The sequence below is a fragment of the Trichophyton verrucosum genome, assembly GCF_000151505.1.
Source record: "Trichophyton verrucosum HKI 0517 chromosome Unknown contig00685_1.f1.exp, whole genome shotgun sequence".
In the NCBI taxonomy this organism is placed as follows: Eukaryota; Fungi; Ascomycota; class Eurotiomycetes; order Onygenales; family Arthrodermataceae; genus Trichophyton; species Trichophyton verrucosum.
The window spans coordinates 1-22983 of NW_003315283.1; the positions used below are offsets into that span (position 1 = coordinate 1).

General features: G+C 46.9%; 7 protein-coding genes across 7 annotated transcripts; 4 read left to right on the plus strand and 3 right to left on the minus strand.

Annotated features, from left to right (window-relative positions):
* Positions 1–469: 469 nt before the first annotated feature.
* Positions 470–1951, minus strand: TRV_06252 (uncharacterized protein; the record flags this gene model as incomplete). The annotated part of the gene is made up of 2 exons (XM_003019664.1): positions 470–1228; positions 1289–1951. 2 exons carry the CDS (start codon positions 1949–1951, stop codon positions 470–472), a joined length of 1422 nt encoding a protein of 473 aa, XP_003019710.1.
* A 407-nt stretch (positions 1952–2358) lies between these two features.
* Positions 2359–3626, plus strand: TRV_06253 (uncharacterized protein; the record flags this gene model as incomplete). The annotated part of the gene is made up of 3 exons (XM_003019665.1): positions 2359–2403; positions 2462–2561; positions 2605–3626. 3 exons carry the CDS (start codon positions 2359–2361, stop codon positions 3624–3626), a joined length of 1167 nt encoding a protein of 388 aa, XP_003019711.1.
* Positions 3627–3894: 268 nt separating this feature from the next.
* Positions 3895–5059, minus strand: TRV_06254 (uncharacterized protein; the record flags this gene model as incomplete). The annotated part of the gene is made up of 3 exons (XM_003019666.1): positions 3895–4646; positions 4703–4999; positions 5056–5059. The coding sequence occupies 3 exons, from the start codon at positions 5057–5059 to the stop codon at positions 3895–3897; spliced, it is 1053 nt and encodes a 350-aa protein (XP_003019712.1).
* Positions 5060–5890: 831 nt separating this feature from the next.
* TRV_06255 (uncharacterized protein) lies at positions 5891–9211 on the plus strand (the record flags this gene model as incomplete). Its single annotated transcript, XM_003019667.1, has 6 exons — positions 5891–6758; positions 6820–7167; positions 7213–7305; positions 7374–7902; positions 7972–8694; positions 8770–9211. 6 exons carry the CDS (start codon positions 5891–5893, stop codon positions 9209–9211), a joined length of 3003 nt encoding a protein of 1000 aa, XP_003019713.1.
* Positions 9212–9751: 540 nt separating this feature from the next.
* Positions 9752–12013, minus strand: TRV_06256 (uncharacterized protein; the record flags this gene model as incomplete). Its single annotated transcript, XM_003019668.1, has 3 exons — positions 9752–9978; positions 10040–11755; positions 11965–12013. The coding sequence occupies 3 exons, from the start codon at positions 12011–12013 to the stop codon at positions 9752–9754; spliced, it is 1992 nt and encodes a 663-aa protein (XP_003019714.1).
* A 977-nt stretch (positions 12014–12990) lies between these two features.
* Positions 12991–14574, plus strand: TRV_06257 (uncharacterized protein; the record flags this gene model as incomplete). The annotated part of the gene is made up of 1 exon (XM_003019669.1): positions 12991–14574. One exon carries the CDS (start codon positions 12991–12993, stop codon positions 14572–14574), a length of 1584 nt encoding a protein of 527 aa, XP_003019715.1.
* Positions 14575–18617: 4043 nt separating this feature from the next.
* On the plus strand, positions 18618–18809 carry TRV_06258 (uncharacterized protein; the record flags this gene model as incomplete). Its single annotated transcript, XM_003019670.1, has 1 exon — positions 18618–18809. The coding sequence occupies one exon, from the start codon at positions 18618–18620 to the stop codon at positions 18807–18809; it is 192 nt and encodes a 63-aa protein (XP_003019716.1).
* Positions 18810–22983: the final 4174 nt, after the last annotated feature.

A 22983-nucleotide genomic window follows, 5' to 3' on the forward strand; every position in this document is an offset into this window, starting at 1 on the left:
AAAGCATTGACACAGTAGTTAACAAATACAAGCCTATATCAATTACCAATAATATCAACCAAAGGTCTATCTGCGGGCCACATAGTATTATATAAAGATATTTACCCGGGGGAAAAATATACAACAGAAGGTAAGAGGTAAAAGTCATTGAGACAGATAATGCATATACAGTAGTAGATAACTAGAAACCAGGACTGGGCTCCAAGCTTAGATCAATCCACCAGGGGGTTGAGACGAGAAGAATGAAACCTCGCCCATTCTTTTACGTTACACTTCTAAGATAAAAACGAAAAAGCTTACTTCGAGCAGTAGAAAACAAAACAGTCACAAGAGAAAATCGGAAATAAAGGAAACGAAGGGAAACGGAAAATGAATGGGAAGAAGTATATTATATGCTCATGATACAATGTCACCTATCGACCTCACCGAATACGAGATCCATAGTACCTGCAAAGAAGCAATCGTTAGTCTATATTTCATTATCACATTTCGAAGAGACATGCGTACCGATGATAGCAACAGCATCAGCCAGAAGATGGCCTCGGGAAAGCTGGTCAAAGCAACCTAGATGCGCGAAACCTGGGGCACGGATCTTGCATCGATAAGGTCTTTCACTGCCATCACTGACCAGGAAAACGGCCATTTCACCCTTTGGAGCCTCGATGGCAGAGTAGGTTTCACCTGGTGGTACAGTGTATCCTTTGGTGAAGAGCAGGAAGTGGTGAATCAGAGCCTCCATGTTCTCCTTCATGGCTATGCGTGGGGGAGGGCTAATCTTGTAGTCCTCGACACGCACGGGTCCAGCGGGCATTTTATTTAGGCACTGGTGGATGATGCGAAGGGATTGACGGAATTCCTCCATTCGGCAGAGGTATCTGTCATAGCAGTCACCGTTGACGCCGACTGGAACGTCGAATTCAACCTGCCCATAGGCGTCGTAGGGTTGAGACTTGCGAATGTCCCATGGAACTCCAGAGCCTCGCAGCATAACACCGGAGAAACCATAGTTGAGAGCTTCGGCGGCAGTTACTACACCAACACCGACAGTTCTAGCCTTCCAGATTCTGTTATCGGTGAGAAGTTCCTCAGTCTCATCAATGCGGTCGGCGAACTGAGTGGCCCACTGGTAGATGTCGTCCAGGAGACCAAGGGGGATATCCTGGTGGACTCCTCCTGGGCGAACATAGGCTGCGTGGAGACGTGCACCAGATACTCGCTCATAGAATTCCTAATGCTATACGTTAGTATAGTCGATGTTTATCAAGGGACTCGATGACTATAGGCGTACCATCAGCTTCTCTCGCTCCTCGAATCCCCACAAGAATGGCGTCAGGGCACCAACGTCCATAGCGTGAGAAAGGACCGACATGAGATGGTTGAGAATTCTGGTAATTTCACCAAACATTGTTCGAATCCACTTAGCTCTCTCGGGAATCTCAATGTTCAGCAATTTTTCCACCGCCAACGAAAAACACTGTTCGTTCGTCATCATAGAGACATAGTCTAATCGATCGAAATAAGGTAGAGCTTGCATGTAGGTCTTATATTCGATCAACTTCTCCGTACCTCGATGCAAAAGACCGACGTGTGGATCAGCGCGAACAATCTCCTCTCCATTGAGCTCCAGAATCAGCCGAAGCACACCGTGGGCGGCGGGATGCTGGGGACCAAAATTGACGGTGTAATGGCGGATTTTTCGGCCATAGGTGGTCTCGGACTCGAGCCCGGATGGAGTTGCATCAGTCTTGGAAGTATCCGGCTTGAACGCCGGGTCTGTGGGAATCAACCTGGTAGCCTGGTATGCCTCAGCATAGCGGCACGGCGCAGAGGCAGATATCGATCGCGAGAAGGTAGTCGTCCTGGATGTTTTGGCGGAAATCGACCGAGACGAGGGACTCAGACAGAGCCGCTTTGGCACATGGCGTGCGAGAAATGTGATGGAGGAAGCCATGGCCAACGGACGGGGAGGCTCAAGTAGCAGTCCCCCAATACGACCTAGACAGATCCTGCTGCGGGCAAAGAGGGTGTTTTGCTTGCTCAATTGATCAAGGCTTCGTCGCTCTGCGTCGTTCGTTTCTGGCCAAAAGTTGTGAGAGATGCGGTTGAAGCCATCACGTGACAAGTGAAATCGAAAATGTGGGGCCTCTGATTGGCTGGGAGCTTTCTTCGCAGCAAACAGTGCAAAGTTTCTTTTTTCGAGCTTTTAACTGGTTTAAGTTAATTTTCAAGTCGCGGCGCAGAAAATATTCTCTCTTATCAGAGCTTTCTCTTTCGTTTTGATATCCCACAGTCGCACCGGAGCCAGCTCTCGACTATCTGGCAGGCGAACGACATATATACCCTATACATTCTACCGAGATGGCGCCCCGAATCGCTGTCCCAGAGGAGGTGCAGCGGCGGAAGGTATGTTTGAGCGTTCAGGATACAGGGTGGGACGAGAAGTTTGACTGATATCTTGTAGATAATTGGCATCAACCCGGAGACAGTAACGAACCCTTCGGCGACTGATTTTCCAAGCCATTGGCCGGGTGAGAACCATGCCTGGTCCATTGACAAGTTTAGTGAGGTGAGCTGCAGCAGCTCTTATATTCAAATGAAATGTAGCGCCATATTCACCACCTTGGAAATTGAAGGGTTTGAAAATAGAATTCCACAAAAACGACCCCCTTGAAGCTTCGTTTTCGTTAATCGGAGTTGATGCCGCTATTGCGAACGCTTTTCGCCGTATTCTTCTTGCCGAAATCCCTGCGCTCGCCATTGAATATGTCTATATCCAGAATAACACGTCAGTTATACAAGACGAAGTTCTAGCCCATCGTCTCGGATTAATCCCATTGAAAGGCTCTCTGGAGGGGTTAAACTGGCTCAGGTGGTTCAAAATACCAAAGGAAGGAGATCCAGACAGCGGTAGCACTCACGAAGATTCAAATACTATCGTCTTACGGCTGGTAAAAGAATGCACGAAGAACCGTAATGCTGCCCCGGACGAGGAGGATCCCACTGTACTTTACAACAATGCGCATATTTATGCCAAAGATCTCGTCTTTGAACCCCAGGGACGACAGGAGAAATACTTCCATGGTGATGGTGTTATCCAACCATGCAACCCGGACATTCTCTTAGCTAAACTAAGGCCCGGTCAAAAAATCGATATCGAAATGCACTGCATCAAGGGAATAGGAGCAGATCACGCAAAATTTTCACCAGTGGCTACAGCCTCATACCGACTTCTTCCCGACATAAAGATCCTACGTCCTATCTTAGGCAACGATGCAATCAAGTTTGCAAGCTGTTTTCCAAGAGGTGTTATTGGAATTGAAAATGTCACTGCTGCAGAAGCTGCACAAGTTGGTAGCGGTTACGAAGGGAAAGAAGGAGAGAAAAAGGCTGTTGTTGTGGACCCATTCAAGGACACTGTTAGCAGAGAATGTTTACGCCACGACGAGTTTAAGGATAAAGTCAAGCTTGGCCGGGTACGCGATCACTTTATCTTCAATATCGAAAGTACTGGACAGTTCAACAGCGACCTTATGTTCCTGGAAAGCATCAAGGTACTAAAGCTCAAATGCCAGAGACTGAAGCGGAATGTTGCTACCTTGGCCGATAACACGGACTCACATGCCTAAATTCAGTCGCATCCGCAGATCTTCTCTCCAATGTATATGCATACCTTTTGGCGTCAAAAAAGTTTAGATGGATATCTGGGCGTACCACACATCATCTTTTTGGGGCGTTTCTCCTGGGCGGCGTTGTTTTTTTTTTTTTTTCTTACGAACATCTACGATCTAGCTATCATAGTGTAGTTGATGCACCACCGGAAATATCAATATCTTGAAAAATAAAGGCTCTTTTATCTAATAATGGCGAATTTTCCATGAATAAGTTGATCCATATTTATTGGAAAACCAGTTTAAATCGGAAGTCAATCGTGAAAGCGGTGTCACTGACTGCCACTTCTTCGCCGGACTCTAATAAGTCTCTCAACTTTTTCTGTAGATTGTGCCTCGTCTGTTCCTCTAACTGGGGTGGGAATCGTTGGTACAGCGTTGTTTGTTCTGTCCTCAGACTTGGGGATTTCAACTGTGCCTCAGCCCTCTCCCCAAGAGACTCAATGAATTGCTCCAATGTCGATTCCGGGTTCACTTCTATAGTTTTCGCAAGATTTCCGCAAACTGGACAATCTTCTTTCTGCTCTACTGCAAATGTGTAAGTGTAAACCCCTTCCTCTCCAGCATACATCATATAATTTTCCAAATAGGGGTTGCAAGACGTTGCTATTTTAAGAGCCTCAGAAGTGCATGCCGCTGCAATGACCGCATTTGTTGAAGCAATCGCTGGAATGATATTCTTTACCACTCCTTGGGACATGGAGAAGGTAACCCCAGGAATGGAGAATTGTTTTGCTCGCTCGAGAGCAGTCTGGTAGATCCACGTTACGTGTTCCAAATCATCACCATCAAATTCTTCACCTTTCCTTTGCTCACCCCACGCAATTTGATGGGCCCATTCGATGCAGTGTTGAGGCTGTCGAGGGATAGTTGCAATTGTACATAACGGAACTGCAGCACGAGGGGCATGCATATCAAGCTGGCATTCAATGCATGAAGTTAGTGTGGGCAGGATGACCCTAGCTTGCCCCTTGAACCCTATACAAAAAAGTGTCAGTGTGAGGTTGGGAGGATATTGTGTGGATGCGCCGTACCCTCTGTGCCACCGTCTATGAGAGGTTTCAAGCTCTCTGGATTTTCCGGGTCAACCATCCCCACAACCAGAGAATTGATCCACCGACGAGCTTCAATGCTGTCCAGGCCGCAAACAATGATTTTGAACTGCATGTAGTATTCCTCATCTTTGTCTTGGATCTTCCCTACAAATGGAGTAATCTTGACACCTTTCACACGCTTTTCGACAAACGCTGCAGCAACCTCAGCCTTAGGTTTACCGACATCAGTCTGACGAAACAAGAATTGGCGATTCAAGTTCGAGATATCAATGGTATCTATAGGATGTAAGAAAAGTAAACAAAGCGCACCAATATAGGCAAAGAAAGCTTACCCATATCTATCACGTGGATGTCCTTGAAGCCAGACAATGCAAGATTTTTCAATATCTCACACCCTAAGCCCCCAGCACCTCTTTAAGGGGTTAATAACTGTCTACAAGGAACAGGGCTATAAATTGTTTTTTCTCACATTACCCTAGAAAACCGTTAATACCCTTCTTATCTGTATGAGATATAGGCTTCAGAGCTTACAATATCTTCGATGATTCTAAGCTGGCAATAGTTTCCGGCCCAGGAACCCAGTCTGGGTCACTATAAGGGCCCGATCGAGTCAGGACTCGATGCAGAAATCTCCTATCACCACGTTAGAGCTTAGCTAACGAAAGTATCTATTTTTTCCAAGGCTATTATGATGACAAACCATCGATCTGAAATTTGCCCATCAGTCGTCGAGCTGCCCATCTTATAACAACTTGTTGACCTTCTAGGATAGGTATCTCTGCTCAGAATATGTTGTTGTAAACCTGCGTAAAGCTTCACGAGGCAATAGGCTACCAAGTGTCCAGTTATGTAAAGTTATCTTCTAAAACACTATGGTATAAGGGCAGGATCTACCCTTATATCTCGATTCAAGTGCAACTTTGGCTCAACCGCACACTGGTTCATACAACTTAAAGAGTTGTAGATTCACCTTGACGTTTCCTCCCATCAAAAGCAAAGACGCCCCGCTGACCAAATCACATCACGTGCCAATATTATCGATAAATTCTGATTAAGTAATCAAAGTTTTTTTTAATTGGTCGCGACGGGCGATCTTGATATCAGCTTCATCAGCCTAGTACATCCACGAATCCAGAAGTCCGCTGGAGTTTTCCAGGACCCAGAGTCATGGAAGCGCTTCTTAAAGTTGTCAAGTCATCAGACAGCTCTGAAGAGCCTTTAATACCACATTCTCCCGCTCGAGAAACCCCGGGTGCTCAGAGGATCTCAGTCATCGAAGATGAACAATCTGAAGCTCACTTATCATCACCAGAGGATGTATTGAAAATTTTAAAATCCAAGATACCTGCATCAACTCTATTAGAGGCACTGAAATTCCTTGACCCGGCCAGCCTGGAGAATGGGGACTTTAATATCATCATTCCAAGCTCTCTCGCAGCTCAAATACTCCATGCTTTAATCACAACGACCATTTGTGACCATTGGGCTAGCCTGGGGATGGAACATGACCCGAAACCCTCATACCAACTTCCATCCAGCCAGACGCCACAGGCTATGTTGTTGAGATGTGTGAAGAGTCCTTCCGGGATTGGAACCCTTCTTGCTTATCTCCGAAGTCTTTTGCCTAGCCAAACACCTCCACAAGGGAAAAGTGCCAGCTCTGACAAGGGTATACTGATACAAGATGCCCTATCTTTGCTCTCGCGCCTACTATCTCCCATCGACTTAATTTTTCACCTACTTACTGATATAAGGCGGTTCATCGACCATGAAGTCCGAAAGCAGCTTCTCTGGCAAGAAACTATTTCTCTCCTTGCATCCGGGAAAGTTCTATCAATTTCTGCTGAGTCACTCAAATATACAGAGTTATCTGTAGGGACCTCCGCCCACTCATGGATTTCAAATGGGAAACTATATGCTGCGTGGCTAGGGAAAAATATCAGTAGTATGGCGTCTCAATTTTCAATTGACGATGATCAAGCTTGGAAGTATCTGGGAGCATTCATTAGTCGATCACTAAGCATTGGCCAGACAGGTAGAGATCTTTCCCCTCAAAATGCGGTGTTCTATAACTAATTCGACCATTTAAATTGTAGACCAAGTGGTCATTGAGATTTTGCATACCCTGTTATTCCGGAAGGACAGGCCAGGAACAGAAAATTTCATTAACTTGCTGAAATCCTTGCGGCAGCATGACCAAAAAAGGATTTTAGAATCAATTCTACGGTGCCTGGAAAGAGCATATCTGGTAAACTTGTTAGAGAATGAAGACAAAATTGTAGATGCATCTATATCCAACGTCTCAATAATACTATCACTAATAACGAGGGATGTTGTTATTATGAAAGAGACCTTGAAAAACTGGCTTATATCAGGAATAGGAGGGAGTATAAACAGTGTTTATATGCGCCGCTCGCTTCTGGCCACGTTTGCTTCTGACCCAGGTAAGATGTCCACTATTTAAAAGTCTACATACTCTCGCTAACCAGAGTTAGAATCACTTTCACAAATATTCACAAAATCAATTGATGTTTTCGGAGATAAACTCTCTATAAAGCACTCGCCTATACCAGCGCAAGAAGGTAATCTTTTCTCAACAACTTTGTGACATGTTGAAGCTGTCTAATTCGATTGATCTGGGTTCATCTAGCGAATGCACAAGTCATTCTCCTCACAGCCGGTTACTTGCACAGGCTTGAAACCACTGATTTATCCAGCCTCGTTCAGGCCAGCTCCTATCTCTCTGCTATTTCGAATCGCCTAGGAGCAGCATCAACTCGGTCTCGTTTCTTAGGGATGATCGTTGGCACGTCTTTATCCAAACTGATCGACAAGCCAGAAAGCCGCATGAAATTTGACTTGGCCGAAATGGAAAGTGATGAGGCATCATGGTTTTTGAGATTGTCAGATACCCAAGATCAGGTTAGAACCATAACTGACCTAGAATTACCTCATACATTGTCCTCAACGGAAACGATTAAAAAGAGAGCTCTAAACGTCAAACACGAGAAAATGCAGGAATCCAGTGCGAAGCCTACCGCTTCCAAAATATTGCCTCTAGAGGATTCTGACGAATATAATGACGATGATCTTATCCCGTATCAGAAACCAGATGCAGACGCCTCCGATTCTGACGAGGACCCAACCCTTATCCAGCGATCCAAGCCCACCCCTCCTGTGTACGATTCTCCAATCCTTTCTATTTTTCCTCACTATTACCATTGCTAATAATTTTTTGTCTGCAACAGATATATCAGGGATCTTTTAACCTATCTTCGTGATATTGACAATTATGACCGTTACATTCTAGGAATATCGACCGCACCCAGCCTCATACGACGAAAATCTGGCTTTGGCTCAGAACTAGATGAACACATTAGAGACCTCTCTCTTACCCTTACTAGTCTACATGACAAATATAATGTTCCCAAATTCCAAGAATATCGCCTGCAAAGCTTGACGGAACTTGTTGTGGCACGCCCACTAGTTCTAGGTCCATGGATAGCGAATGCGTTTTTCCATATTGATCTATCTCAATCTCAAAGATCCTCACTACTAGTTGCCTTAGGCCTAGGAGCGAGAGAACTTGCAGGGTATAGAGAGGAGGATAGCAAGGCCATGGGCCTTCCCCAAGGTTCTGCCGATACATCTTTCCCGTCTCAACGGCTTCCACCCCGATTAGAGATCCAATATGACCCAACTTCTAAACATACTCCAACTGAAGCTATATCGAGGAATATTGCTCGAAACTCTCTGGAGCCTTTAGCTCTTAATGCTGTGGACACAATGAGCGGTCCTAATGCCTTAAAAGTTCGCACATTTTCTTCAAGAATGGAAGTGGAAAAGAAGAAGCATGAACAAGAGCAACTAAGGAGAGCAAAGTCGATACCAAAAGACCTACATAGAATACTATTTGAAGCATTTTTCCGCCCGTTAACCAGTGGATTTAGCTTAATGATGTATTCAACGTCGTGAGTATACATCGACCCAAGTGCTTCTTTGATATCCCGAATCCAGATTACTAAGTGTTAAATTCGCCAATTCAGATCATATAACGGGAACAACCCTTTTTTCTCCCCTCACCTTCTTTCTTTGTTCATACAAACTACTAACCTTGTTATATCAACAATTGGACCGAGTTCGGTCAACCACCTGACGATAACTTCCGACGTTCTAACGTTACTGATGTCCCTCCATAACTCCGCGGCCGCTACAGAACCAACTGTCCTTTCCGCTATACTCTCACTTTTTCTTGCCGTACTGGATATTAATATTGCATCCGGAAGCTCCGGAGAAGAACGACTTGTCAATGAATTCGCAGAGCAAGTAATGGAGATGCGAGAATGGGTTGGAGGAATATTTGAACGGACCCCAAAGGGAGATGATCAAGTCAGGATGCTGGCTGCTGGAATTATGGTGAAGTTGGGAGAAGTCATGAACCGATATCAAGGCAGACTCTTTGGAATGAATGCCGAGTTTTCATTCTAGGTTGTATTATTAGATGATCTAATCTATAATGCCAAGGGCCAGTTGTAAAGAAATATCATCCATATCATAACATTACTCTAAGTGATAGCCCACTAAATAGTGGTAAGAATGCCCGCTGAATCGTAGGGAAACACTTAACTAACGCACCAGCTAAACTCATTCAGACCTAAGTTTATCAGGAAACATATAATTCTATATCGTCACTCTGTTCGCTGCACAGGTCCTGTAGAAGACGCGGTTAGCTATAAACATGGGAATTGTAACCACAAACGAGAATTTGTTGACATACACCATCATACTCGGTATATCCTTTTACCTTCCCAGCAATATATGCCATCCCTACTGTCGCCTGCAGCAGCAGGACTGCTTCATGAGCAGTAGGGGCGGTAGTAGGGCCCGATTGGTTCCCGATGATATGAAACGACGACCCTGCACGCGGGTTATGAATATACTTCGACATTTACGGAGACAAAGATTCAATCTCCGAGGAGCCACAGCAGTATAGTCAGGGATTTCAAAGAACACAATTGAAATGCCTCTTTATATCCTAAAAGCTCCATTATTAGTGAAGTCCGAGAAAGCCGCTGTTTCTCCATCCATAAACCCATAAAGTAGATCTTCTGGTCCATATGGGTTCATTCCATAGTTTTGATCAAAATTTTCGGGCTGGTTTGGTTGTTGGCCTTGGGTGGGAGATTTAGATGGGAACATCCGCAAAATGGCGTCCAGATCCAAGGACGATGGAGAATGTATATCAATAACTGGCTCTATGTAATTGTTAGCACACATCCCGCCAGATACCGTAGAATTTCAAGTTGATAGAAGTACCGGACACCAGTTTTAGGCCATTGTCAGCCATTATTTTTCGGATGATACTCGCAGTTTTAGACACTCCGGAGTTCGGTAGCGAAAGTTCATCGAGGCTATGAAGGCTTGCGGAGAGAATGGAAGAATTTTCACTTGGTTGGCTGCCATCAGTTGCTGCAGCATTGCGAACATGAATGGTACAAGCAACATAAACTGCATAACTCAACAAATAAGCAGCTCCTCGAAGAGTATATGCCGACTTATATGCCAATACTATGCTAGTTATGTTTTTGGCGGCAGAAGTGCAGCGTTTCCAAGAGCTGGCCGGTGCAACAGCAGAACGAAGATGGCCATCAGCTATAAACGGCCGATGAAGCAGAATCACTAAAGAGTGATATAAAGCATTGAGGATCATGACATTGGGGGCTGGACGAGCTTGGGCAGTCAATGGGTTGTCAGACCAAGGCTCGAAATTAAGGTCAGACGGGAGGTTATCCTTCCAAGATATCAATGCGTCATCGATAGATTGTAGGCTAGCTCTTGCATTAGCAGCAGTAGCTCCCACTACGTAGAACCGATTGATGATTTTGGTCATGATCTTGGACAAGAGGCATAACTGCTGGAAAGTTGTAACGGAATGGATTGGAGTAGGAGTGCCAGGCATAGCCGGTAACGAGTCAGATGGCAGCCTAGGGTCAACATAAGGTGTCCATAATTCCTTCTCTTCCATGGTGTCCATAAAGTTGCGTGACACATGTGTATCCCTTATGTGAATGGCCATCGGTCGTCCCAGATACAAACTCTGTAGTTTATCACAAATAAATGCACCCCAAAATACGCGTCGTCGTATCTCAATATCCTCCGCGTTTGCAGTCGTAGCTTTATAATCAAGATGAAGGCCAAGATCATAGACCATTCGAAGGGCATATCCAGTGTAGAGCCAACCTTTAGATGTTTGGCCTAAAGCATTGTAAGTTGATCCAAGAAGAAGTAGTCCAACCAGAGTCGCAATGCTTGAAGAATTCAAAAGTGATTGGTCGGCGAGGATTTGATCACAACGAGCAAAAAACCGACCACCTGCCGTTTCAGGGTCTACCGGATTGTCGCGGACCTCTATTCTTTGTGAGTATTTGCAGGAACATGCAAAGATGGCATTCATTAAAAATTCTGAACAATACGGCCCATTCTGTATCAGATCTCTCATGACTGCGGGTCTATATGTTAATAGGAAACTGTGATGCTGTCGGTTCCAATGGAGGTCGAGTAGATGAATAGCGAGCTCCACTGGAACGCCGTATATCTCCTGCCAGCATCTAATGTCGTGCTCTCGTTGACGTTGTAGTATTGCATTTGCTATTAGTTGGTTCCGAACATGTTCAGTGACAGGCGACTCCTTCGAAATTACTGGCTTCGTCGGTCCTTGCAGAGCGGACGAGGGACCAAATGTATCCACCCTGCCGCCTTCATCGACAGAGAGAAAAGGGAGAACATCCAGATCCTCATCTGAAGATATACCATCATCATCAGAATGGTGAGATTTCGTTTCCCGATTAGATTTCTTTGGCCCTAAAGGTGAAGGCGTAAACGGCGGCGGTGAGCTGCGTTTGAGCTTCACAGAGCCATCTTCAACTGGTATAGACTCTAGCAAAGCATCTCGCTCCTCCGGAGAGGCCTTTTTCAGGCGTAATATCATCTCTTCAAACTGTCTTTTCTCATTTTGGAGAGCGTTGACAATAGCTGTAGATGGCCTATCCTCCGTCAGTAAATGACATAACTCCCAGACAAACAACAGAATTGGCATTGCCTGTCTGCAGTACATCTCGAAACTACGCACCGTCTTTTTGGAACCTCTAATATATATACGCATTCTCTCTTCTGGTTGATGCACGAGCTACATCTTGGCCGTTGGGTATCACATTTAATCTTCCGAGCCCTGCAAAACTGACATGCTCGAGCCAATATCTTTGGCGGGCCATGATCATGAGATTTGGTCATTTCTGCAAGATTGAGGCGGGAGTCCGGAGCTTCAAAATCCAGGCTCTATCGTAATTCAGACGGATATAAGTTGATTATCGTCTTTTGAAGCAGTGTACCATGGCGGCTTAAAGACCAGACTGATATTGGCGCAAATCGCTTTTTTGCCGAAAGGGACAATTCTCTCAAATGATAAATATCTGCCACTGTATCATGGCCTTGACCGTATAATCATTTCGTCTTGAAAATTCTGGTTTAATATTTTTTCTTTTCTTTTATGCTGTCGGAGCTGTAATTCCAAGGTCTTTCTTTAGTTACAAAAAAAAAAAAGGGTTCCAGGGCAAGATATCACGTGATGATGACGAGGAGGGACTAGCGCGCTGTTTGAGAAGCCGAACAGGGGTTGACCCGAAAGGGGCAAAAGGATAAATTGGACGACACGGCGCTTCGACAGGACGTTCAGCTTCACCAACACATCGCTTGATACTCCGTATTGGATGAACCCTTCATATATTGCAGATGCTGCTGGTATAAGAAGGCTTGGTCCCCTGTTGAACGGCTGACTGTCACCTGGCATACTAGTCCATAATTAGTTATGGCTGGACTCGTGACTATCGCCCATGGCAAAGGCTTTTGAGCTGGCGGATAGATGAGACCCGAGCGAACACTGATCTACACGCTAGCTACGAGCTAACTATGGTGAAAGCTCCATGTAAGGGTTTCGGCAGTTTCGATGCGGAACCGTGATGTGGAGGACAAGTCTCCGTCAGTGTTATGGCCGGCATTTCGGCCGCTTGAGGGAGACCTGAATTGCTCCTCAGCCTGTGTCGTGTAACGGCGAGGTCAATCCATATTTCGCATGATAAGCTGTAGCATCTAAAGAGCTACTGGTTCTGTCCGTTGAATTTACCGGTTATTCAAAGGAGAGAAAGAAAATCAAAATATTTTGGGAGAAAACCGCAATCAGTCAGAGCTAGCTGATACCCGGAAATTTAAGCATGGCAATTCCACAGGAATGCGACGTTCTAGTAGTTGGTAGTGGAAACGCAGGCTTCTCAGCTGCCATTTCAGCCGCTGAAAATGGTGCCAGGAACGTCATTCTCATCGAAAAAGCTCCTGAGGAATGGGCTGGAGGGAATACCTATTTCACTGCCGGTGCATTTCGAACAGTCCACAACGGTCTGGATGACATTCTCCCAATTGTGAACAATGTCACTAGTGAGCAAGCGGGTATCATAGATATGGATCCATATACCACCGAAGAATTCATAGAAGACATGTCAAGAATGACCGATGGACAGACGAACCAGGCTCTTTGTAAAGCCCTTGTCCAGGATTCAAATACCACCATCAAGTGGCTTGCGAGCCTTGGTGTTAGGTTTCAGTTATCATTCAACCGACAATCCTACAAAGTTGATGGTCGCTATAGATTTTGGGGAGGTATGTCACTGAAAACAGAAGATGGTGGGAAGGGCCTTATCCAGGACTACCAAGCAGCTGCGCGGCGTATGGGTGTTTGTGTGGTTTACTCGACGCCCCTGATGAGATTAGTTTCCACTCCTGCCACTGGTACGCTTTCCGGGGCTGTCGTTAAGAACAACGGCAGTGAGATAACTATAAAAACCCAAGCCGTGATACTAGCGGCTGGAGGCTTTGAATCAAGCCCTCAGGTGCGGGCACAATATCTTGGTGATGGATGGGACAAAGCCTTTGTCCGTGGTACTCCATACAATATTGGCGATTGCCTTGAGATAGCAATCCGCGATATGTCAGCGAAAAAGGCCGGAGACTGGAGCGGCTGCCATTCCGTTGCATGGGACGCCAGTGCTCCTCAATCTTCAGGTGACCGAGACATCTCAAACCAATTTACCAAATCAGGCTATCCCCTTGGGCTGATGATCAATGCAGAGGGAAAAAGGTTTGTGGATGAGGGTATAGATATGAGAAATTTCACATATGCAAAGTTTGGCAGAGCTATCCTTGCGCAGCCAGGACATATTGCATTTCAGGTTTGGGACCAGCAGGCTATTTCATGGTTACGAGAAGAGGAATACCGTCCAGAGGTTGTTGAGCACATCACTGCCCCTTCAATATCCGAACTTGCTGAGAAATGCTCTCGTGTTGGACTACTAGATAAAGAAACCTTTATCAACACGATAAGTGACTATAACGCCGCCGTTTACAAGCATCGCAAGGAGAATACGGGTGCTAAATGGAACCCGGCAATTAAAGATGGGCTGTCCACGCAATCGCATGCCGGTGGCCTGTCCCTCCCCAAGTCCAACTGGGCTCTCTCTCTCGACCAAGGACCGTATCTTGCAGTGAAGGTTACCTGCGGCATTACGTTTACGTTTGGAGGACTAGCCGTGACCCCGGAAACGGCCACAGTCATTTCTTCGGCCAACAATGAACAGATCCCTGGTCTCTACTGTGTGGGAGAGATGCTTGGTGGTCTCTTCCATGGCAATTACCCGGGAGGTAGCGGCCTAACTTCTGGTGCTGTCTTTGGCCGCAGAGCTGGATCAGCAGCAGCCAGGAGAGCTCAGGCTACAAGTTTGTGGTACAGTTCTACTAGCGTATAAGTTGGACCAAAAAAACGCACTTTTTACGCTGGCCACAAGGGTCGGTTAACCTCATCCTGATGTAAGTTATGGATGGTGTGATAATTGACCAACCTAGCATTGATATTCCTTCATAGAGTACCTGGGCCGTGTGCGCGTTCCAGATAATATTCTCTAGAGTATATGTTACCTGCCCCTTTAGATTATTTGCATGGCTGCATCACCCACGTCTTCTGTACGCTGTAACTATATCGCCATTGTAGGTTCACATGCCTCCCTGGATGTATTTCCTCGATTTTCAAGGCAATTGAACTTCAATGCCGCCACCAGACGGTATGAACTCCTTGTGTTTTGTCGTACCCCTTCTGCTACCATGCACTTACTCCAGATGCTTTCTTTTTACACCACTTCATGATGCCGAATATCCTTCAACGGTGGACATCAACTTGGATAAGCGCCGCCAAACGTGTTTCTTCTCCAGTTCTGTGCATACTTTGCGGTGGAGAAGGATGACCGGCTGGGGTTTCTGATGGTTGCACAGCATCATTCATCCATCGGGTATTGGGCGCACTAGGCATACTAAGTATAAATTATACGACGTATAATGTGGTCTGTCTGGTATAAGTGGCGTCAAATTAGGGTAGATATAGTTCCCCGCGAGGCTATGGGGGCAATCACTCTACACACGCCACTGATGTGTATATGAAACGTAGCCACTAGTAGGATAAGCATGATTCCGTCTAGTTGATGTATTCAAAAAGGGACCCATGCAACACGGACCCTTTGGGGTAGCAAGACTGTAAAGGAGACTACAAAGGCTGAAGCAAAAGGCAAGTGGAGGAATTCGGCAGTGATGAGGCAAATCCAAGTAGAGGCTTGAGAGAGTCAGCATCCTACCCCGTACTCCACATACCTAAACACCGTGGACGTACTCCGTACTCTATTCTCTGTATGTACGGAGTACAAGCCATGGTTTTTGTGGGATGGACAGCATATTCAGGTAGAGGTCATATTCAATGCCATCTTATGCAGACCAATCAAGTAAAACAACGCAATACTTGCGCGAAGGTACTCCGTACGGGGGAAGGGCATTTCGCAATTGGGTACCATTGTCTGCTGTCTGGTAGTTTTATGTCTTTTTCTGTTTCGATCTCGTTTATCTGCATATTTTAAAAGGAACTTGGTAATTTTCGCGACCAAAATTCTCCAGGTCATACAGAGAGAGAGGCATGGCATTCTGAGACGTATCATATGCGTTCGATCAAAGCAGACATAAGAGAAAAAAAAAAGTTGGAAGATGGTACGAATGGGCATCCTGGAACAGTCTCGCACTGATAGACAGGAACTCGGATGAGGCGTAGGAGTGTCCCATGGGATATGTTAGCTGCTGCTGCACAGGGGAAAAAAAAAAAGCAAACCCTCGAGGCTAAAGGACGGCATACATATGCACACACACTATGTATGCATTTAAACATTCCCAGCCGGATTAATCGCGAAGGAAAGCCACAATTTGCATTGCCGGCTTCGAGTGACACTGCATCCCAACCCCCTACAGTTCATTATAGATCGTTCAGGAATCGACCACAAACGGCCCCTTAGCCAGATCGATGGCCAGAGCTGGGAGCGCTGAGCAGGTACATTTCCCACCTTCCCTTAAAACTGCAGTGCTACCACCGATTGAGATGCTCCTTTGGAGCGCAGCCCAAGTTTCACAAGATGTGACGGACTCTGAGCGGGCTGCGTGAAGTATTTGTGGAGGAAGAGAGATTACTCCGTCGCAGGAAGGATATAATAACATCAAAAAAGAAAAAAGCATTTGGATAGTAGAGGTTCGTAGCAACTGCTTAAACATCGACATCACTCCTCGATACGTGCTGAGATTTATTTCTGGAGTTCCGTGATGATAGTGAGCTGGCAAATCGGTGGCTGGGTAGCCCCTTTGATGCACGTACTCCCCCGCCTTTGGCATCGAGGAAACCACTTGATTAACGGGTATTAACAGCCAGTTTGTTCCACAAGGTCATATATATATCGCTCTTCTCCTCATTTTTACCCATTATTTATCCGTATTTGTTTTGATCTTCGTGATGACGAGGTGATTTTCAGGCCCAGACGCCTGGCTTCGCATGATAAAGCGAAGGATACTATCAGAAGCGCGTCTCTTCATGCCCGCCAGCAGCACTGCTCAGGCTCTAGAAGGAATCAAAAAAGAAAGCTGGACTAGAGAGAAAAAGTAACGTTCATGGAAGGCAGGCGGAATGCTTTCAGGAACGTTGCTGTTGGTCGAAGTCATGATATGAGATGATCTTGTCTTGACTGATCATCGATCGTTCTCTCCACCATGACTCGGTTCGGGGCGACAACCTGGTGAGTATGGCTCCGTACTATGTATGGGGTAGATGGAAGCTTGCGTATACATTGTTTCGCAGCCTTGGAAGATGCAGAACCAACGACGTTGGCTACTCTCGGGAAAACCAGCGAGTTCGTCGACCCTGGAGGAAGAAACGAAAAAAAGGAGAAGGATGAGACCAAGGGAAGCCGCGCAAACATCCCCCTCTGCCCCCATAGCGGAACGTCCGCAGTATCAGGGCGTCCTCACCTCACAGTGAACCAGCAGTTCACCACATGTCTTTGCGCTCCCCAAGCACGGCTGGGCTGACATCATAGCTGGCAGGGGGCTCGCGGAGCCAAGAAGCCAGGGGGAACAAACAAGGAGCACTTGAAGGAGTGGAGGCTGAACAAGACGGGATGTGGGGGGAGGCCAGCAGACATCTGGGAGGCCCGGTGCGTTTCAGAATGCGCAGGGATATCGGAGCGCGGTGGCAGGAAAGACAAAACGACAGGACGGGGGGCAAGCAGGTAGAGACGAGCTCAGCTTTTTTTTTTTGCATGCTTTTTCCACGAGTCAAGCATATTTGGAATGCTGAGGAGGCATCCAAGCGGATGAAACGATACGCTGCGACTTGGGTGGGCATTCTTAGTTCTCTGCTACGGTAGAGGCACACCGACGCTACCGGGGAACAAGCAAGGCGTACTCTTTCCGTACTTCCACGTCTTAGCCCGTACGTACCTGTGGTTTTGGTTAAGGGTTCGCGGTCCAAGAGTGCGTTGAGCGAGTTGAAAGTGAAGCGCCGCTGCCCTCCGTCGATGGACGTTGACTTCTCGAACGATACGGAGGCGCTATCCATTCGTCCGGCTCCCGAATTTTGTCCCGTTTGCCTGTTCGAGCGCTAATAATGTATGGCTGTATAGGATAGCTAACTTAGTCAAACGCCTGTGCCGTCTTGGAGCTGCATTAGCAGCGGTGTTTATCCCAGACTCAGTACTTAAACCGCTGCCAAAGACTGCGTGAAAAAAAAAAGTTGTAGGAAGATCCCCTTGCTCCCGGAGGCGTTGTGGCCCTGCCTCTCTTTCTGCGCTATGTAATGTTGAATGTACGCAGCTTCATGGTTAGGGGGCAGATGACTCTCCGGATGAATCTCTCCTGCCCCTGCAACGCGCAGCAGCAACCCGGCCCCCGGTGATGTACTGTGACATCACCATGTAGTCGCTAGCAAGTCTATCCACACCGCACACGCGCGTAGACACACACAGTTACAGCATAATCGGACGGTAACCTGCTCTCGGCGCGAAAGCTGACTGGACGGACGCTGTGGGGAGTGCTGGTTAGCCATATAAGATTGGGAATGCTTGTATGGAGGATATGGCTCGCTGTTGACAGGGGTCTAAATCCTTTGTCTCCCTTCTGGGTGATGTGATTCGGTCGATATCCAGTTCTTGGACTGCAGCAGGATCCAGTTAATTGGCCGTGTTTACTTTTCTCTCTGCGTCTTCCACACTGCGAGATGCCAGACATACATGTCCTTACTCGATCTCCCCCTATCATTATTTTAATAAAGCGCCTAACTTCGTATTCATCTCTTTGCCTTCCCTGATTGTGGATTGCGCGTTATACGGTGTCTAAGTCGCTATATACGTTGAATCCGAAGAATATGCTTTCGTCCTTTCCCAGCATCTCGTTTGTTTTCCCGATCAAAGCTCCCTGTCACTGGGCGACAGCTAAGATGCAAAAAAAAGAAAAGAAGAAGAAGAAGAAGGGGAAGAAACGAAAGAAGCAAATAACCCCGGCGACCCATATATTCTATCAAAAACATGAGAGAAGGGGGAAGGGGGAAAAGACGGGCAGGGCAGGCAGGCAGGCGGGCAGGCAGGCAGTGCAAACAACAGAAGAGGGAGCAAGGACGGAAAGGAAATAGCAACGCCCAGCCGGAATCTATTGACTCTTGGCTCGTCACTATTTGGACATTTAGCGAAGCTTAATGGCTGCAATAAGATGTCCATATCCTTGGGAGCGGGCGATCCTCCGCGAGCAAAGAGAAATAAACGTTGGAAGATCACTTCGGAGGAGGCTATTGATTGAATCATGCTCCCTTTGCTCCCTCACCATCGACAAGCAGTTCGTGAGATATAAAAGCTCCGCCGGCGAAGCTTTAGCGGGCTTGGCGGATCCAACTTTACCTGCACTTCACCAAACCTTAAGCCAGATAACCTTCTTTAGTACGGTAACATTCGTAAAAGTAAAGTAAGTAACCGTATCGTAACTTTGGTATTGCGATTTCGCTGTATTCCGGTATTACGAGTACCAGGAATTCCGTGCCTACTGGCTCGGTCGGGGCTGGTCCTCCTCTCCTGCATGATCCATCAGCCCATCAGCCTGTGCTGCCCTCGCCCAAGCGACAGGAAGACGTCCGTCGCCTGGGTGTTCTCCAGACGCCAGAGATCTCAGATAGATCAGGGCGGTCTGGGATCAGAGATAGGCCAAGAGTGATTGACCACCCGTTCCTGAGGAGATCACATTAATAAGAATGCTTCATTTATTTTGTATCCTTTTTTTTCCCCCTTCTTTTTCATGGTTGCCATAACCAGCATGATCGTCTCAGGGTTAAGCGTGGAGAGTTGATGGTGATCTGAGCCACGAATGCGTGGTTTTCAGGAGTGAATGGTAGTGATAGCCGTCCAAAACGTGGGTATCGAAGGTGAAGGGATACTGGGGAAAAAACAAAAAAGTCTGTGGAAAGCCTCGATGGCGATCTGCCGGCAGCGTGAAGAATCCCTTTGCCAGGGAGGAATAGAATATCCAAACTGACGGAGTAGTACTTCCTCTTTTGCTATGCTGTTCCCTTTCTCTCGGATGAATATATATATATTATGAAGATCGCGAGTGGGCGTACGGAGTATGAAAAAATGTGCTCAAACGGCTTCGTGCTCGATATAATTTCTGATATTAATGCTGTTTGAGGTTGGGTTTCAAAAAAACCTCGGCGCTGTATAGTGTCAATTAGGAAACGTTAGACCCTCTGGACAACCGTGCTCTCCAGTATAGTTCAGCAAGTGAGTGACCCTTGGGCTATATCATCGGTCATATAATGCTTAGCAGCAGGGTCTTCACCGAACATAAGAGCCGGGTTCGGGGACTCTTGAATAGCCTAAGATGCGTGCTTCATTATTGGATTATTGGCATTTTGCAACATTCAACTCGCACTCCATAATAATGCTCACAGTATTCAATCTCCTGCCCCAAATAGATGGAACCTTACATCAAGGAGTCGTGATGTGCGAGTGTCCTGGACCCCGTCTTTTACTCAGTCTTGATAGCCACTTATATTACAAGAGATCCTCAGCTAACCGTTTGTGCCTTGCGTTAGCTGGGGACTTCGCAAAAAGGCAAATTAGAGCCCCAAGTCTCGCAAAGCTCGTACAGAGGACAGGGGAACACTCCATCAAGAGGGCGCAGCATATCAAAAGCTTGAGAAGGTTGAGTTGCACTCAGGAATGAAGCTAGCAGGGCGTGTCTCTCCCCGGTTGGGGCATTCTCTCAATATCAACGTCATCGGGCGCTAGCCAGGCGAGTAAACCATGATAGCACCTTATTGATTGATTGATTGATATTTGGCTCCAGGAGACGCGAACTATTAATATGGTCTCCCGCGTCTGTTGAACCAGTCAAGCCATAGCGGCAGCCCGTCCTTGCATAATATGAGCCCATCTATATGTATCAGATATGCGCAGTAACTCCCGCTTATCACGACGTTTGGTCTCAACCCATCTCTTCTTTACCTGTAGGAGGAATTGCTGCCGGAATGCTTGAAAGCAGCTTTGAAGGGATGGGATGTGGACCAATGACAAAAGGGGCTTCAGGCTTGGCAGATGTCTCCTTTCTTCGTCAGCATTCCTATTTCCTTGCCAAGCCTTGAGCTGATCAGATACCGGCGTCGAGCAGGTCAATTAGACACGACACGTAATGCATCTCAAACACCTCCTGGACAGCCAGCACTGCCGGATGGCCCATATATGCCCACTGAGGGACACCCAGCGTGTTCGTCACTCAGTCCTGTCTCTGGAGAACACTCCTCTTTATCCATACCATATATTATATAGCTGAGGAGATGACGACTCGTTCAGCGACTTCACATGCTGAGAAGGGGCGCCGATGGTGGTATCCGCAGTGAGATGGAAACGAAAAAGGCGAAAAAGCAACGAACACCCCATACTGCAACACCCTTGTGGCGGGTCAAGGATCGGATCCCTTCGATGGCGGCTTGGCTGTAATAACGCCATCTTCGCGCCTTGGGAAGAGTCAAAAGTAACCTGCGATACTTCCCCAGTAGACTGGAGTACGGAACACTTCCATCGAGCTTCGGCATCGGTGTAAGTATAGACGTGCTGGCTTGGAAGCGGTGTTGGAATATACACCTTGTAAAATCAGGTTTGATCTCTTTGAGCACCTTGTGTACTGGAGTAGCTGCACGCCATCACAGCACATCGGATTGCATACGCATAAGCTCTTCGTATAACTTGACACGGCAGATAAACTCCATTTTGCAACGTCGTTCCCAAAACTACGACGACTCACAGAGCAATCTTGGAACACCGTACTTGAATGCCCTCTTTTTTTGTGTCCCCGTATCCCCATCGCGGAGTGCTCCGTGCGGCCTATCAGATGTAGCAAGGCCATGCTGTGTTGTCTCTCAAGTCGGTGATGTTGTGAGCCCCGAAATTTCCTGACCCCCCCTGGATCCCATCCCCCTGATGTTGGAAGTCGCCGCAAATATGTCGGTGTCGTCACAAAGCATGAAGCTAGTTCCCTACAAAATCACTGTAGATGGCCAAAAAAGAAATTGAAAAGAGAAAGGGGAAAGAAAACAGGTTGAGAAAGCAGTCAAAATCAAACCGCCAAGATCGTGATATCGAGTAAATTCCCGTATTGAGCAAGCCATTTGATAACACTGCCTTGGGATCCAGAGTATCCTACTCCGTTGTGTCGGCTTTGTTAGAAACGCTTCTTCTTCTGGCTGGATAATTGGTATGGCAGACTTGATACTGTCTCCCTGGCCTCGCTTTTGCAATTCATGCTCGTGTGGTCTTGGTTCCACTTCGCCGTCTGACTGTCCTTCACCCCCCACCACTATCACTAGAGGTTGCTTTTTCTTTCTCCCCCACTCAACAGGCAATGCAAGTCCCAAACTACCGCGCGGGATGCAAGGCGAAGAGACCACCATCACTCACGTTAACGCCTGAGCTCCACGCCTTCAACTTAACTGTGGTGCTTGGATGCTTGGATTGCTTGGTCTGCTTGGTCTGCTGGTGCGCCCCTGTACCCAGGCCAGCAGTGATCCTGGGGAAACTCTCCACCAGCAGGGTTCTTCTTGCTGAAGCTGACGCGTTCATCTAAGCTCCTTTGAGCTTGCCCGCTTTTTCGGGATTCCTATTATGTAAAGTCCTGGGCGCTGAATTCTCTTGAAGCTGCGCTTTTTCATGGCTGTTTTGGGTTCGAGGGCTCGGCTTCGAGTTACCCGTGTTGCTCTCCCGCCTTTGAGAGACGCTCTCGCGGCTGCCGTGCATGATATGTCATCGCCAGTTTGCCTGGAAATATGCCATCCCTGACGCTTACACTTGTTTAGCACAGAGTGGATGTTGCTGTATATGTAAGTAAGACTGGAGGTATCGTAACTTTTCTCCATCAGCGAGTTTCACTTTTTCTTTCGCTCCTCCGCCATTTTTTGCATCTTGCACAAACTTCTTTTTGCAAACATGGATTAGGTAATCCTTGCTAGAGATCGCTGAGTTTATCTGTTTATCGCGAAAAGGGGGGGGGGGGGGGGGGATTTGATGGCTGTCGATTGTATTTTATTATTATTGCATGCGATGACATGCATCAAAACGTCAAGATCAAGCTCGTTTTCTGTTTCTCCAGCTTGCCACTCTGCTGATGGGTGGGCATTCCTCGGTGGTTGTGACTTCAACTTGATTGGGGAGATACGTGCCGTACGTGTCACCGCATGATTGCTTCTGCTGCTTGCTCTTCTTTGTGCTGTTGTGGCGAGCTGCAAGGGAATGTGTACCTTCGGGATTAGGAGCTTAACTGTGCGC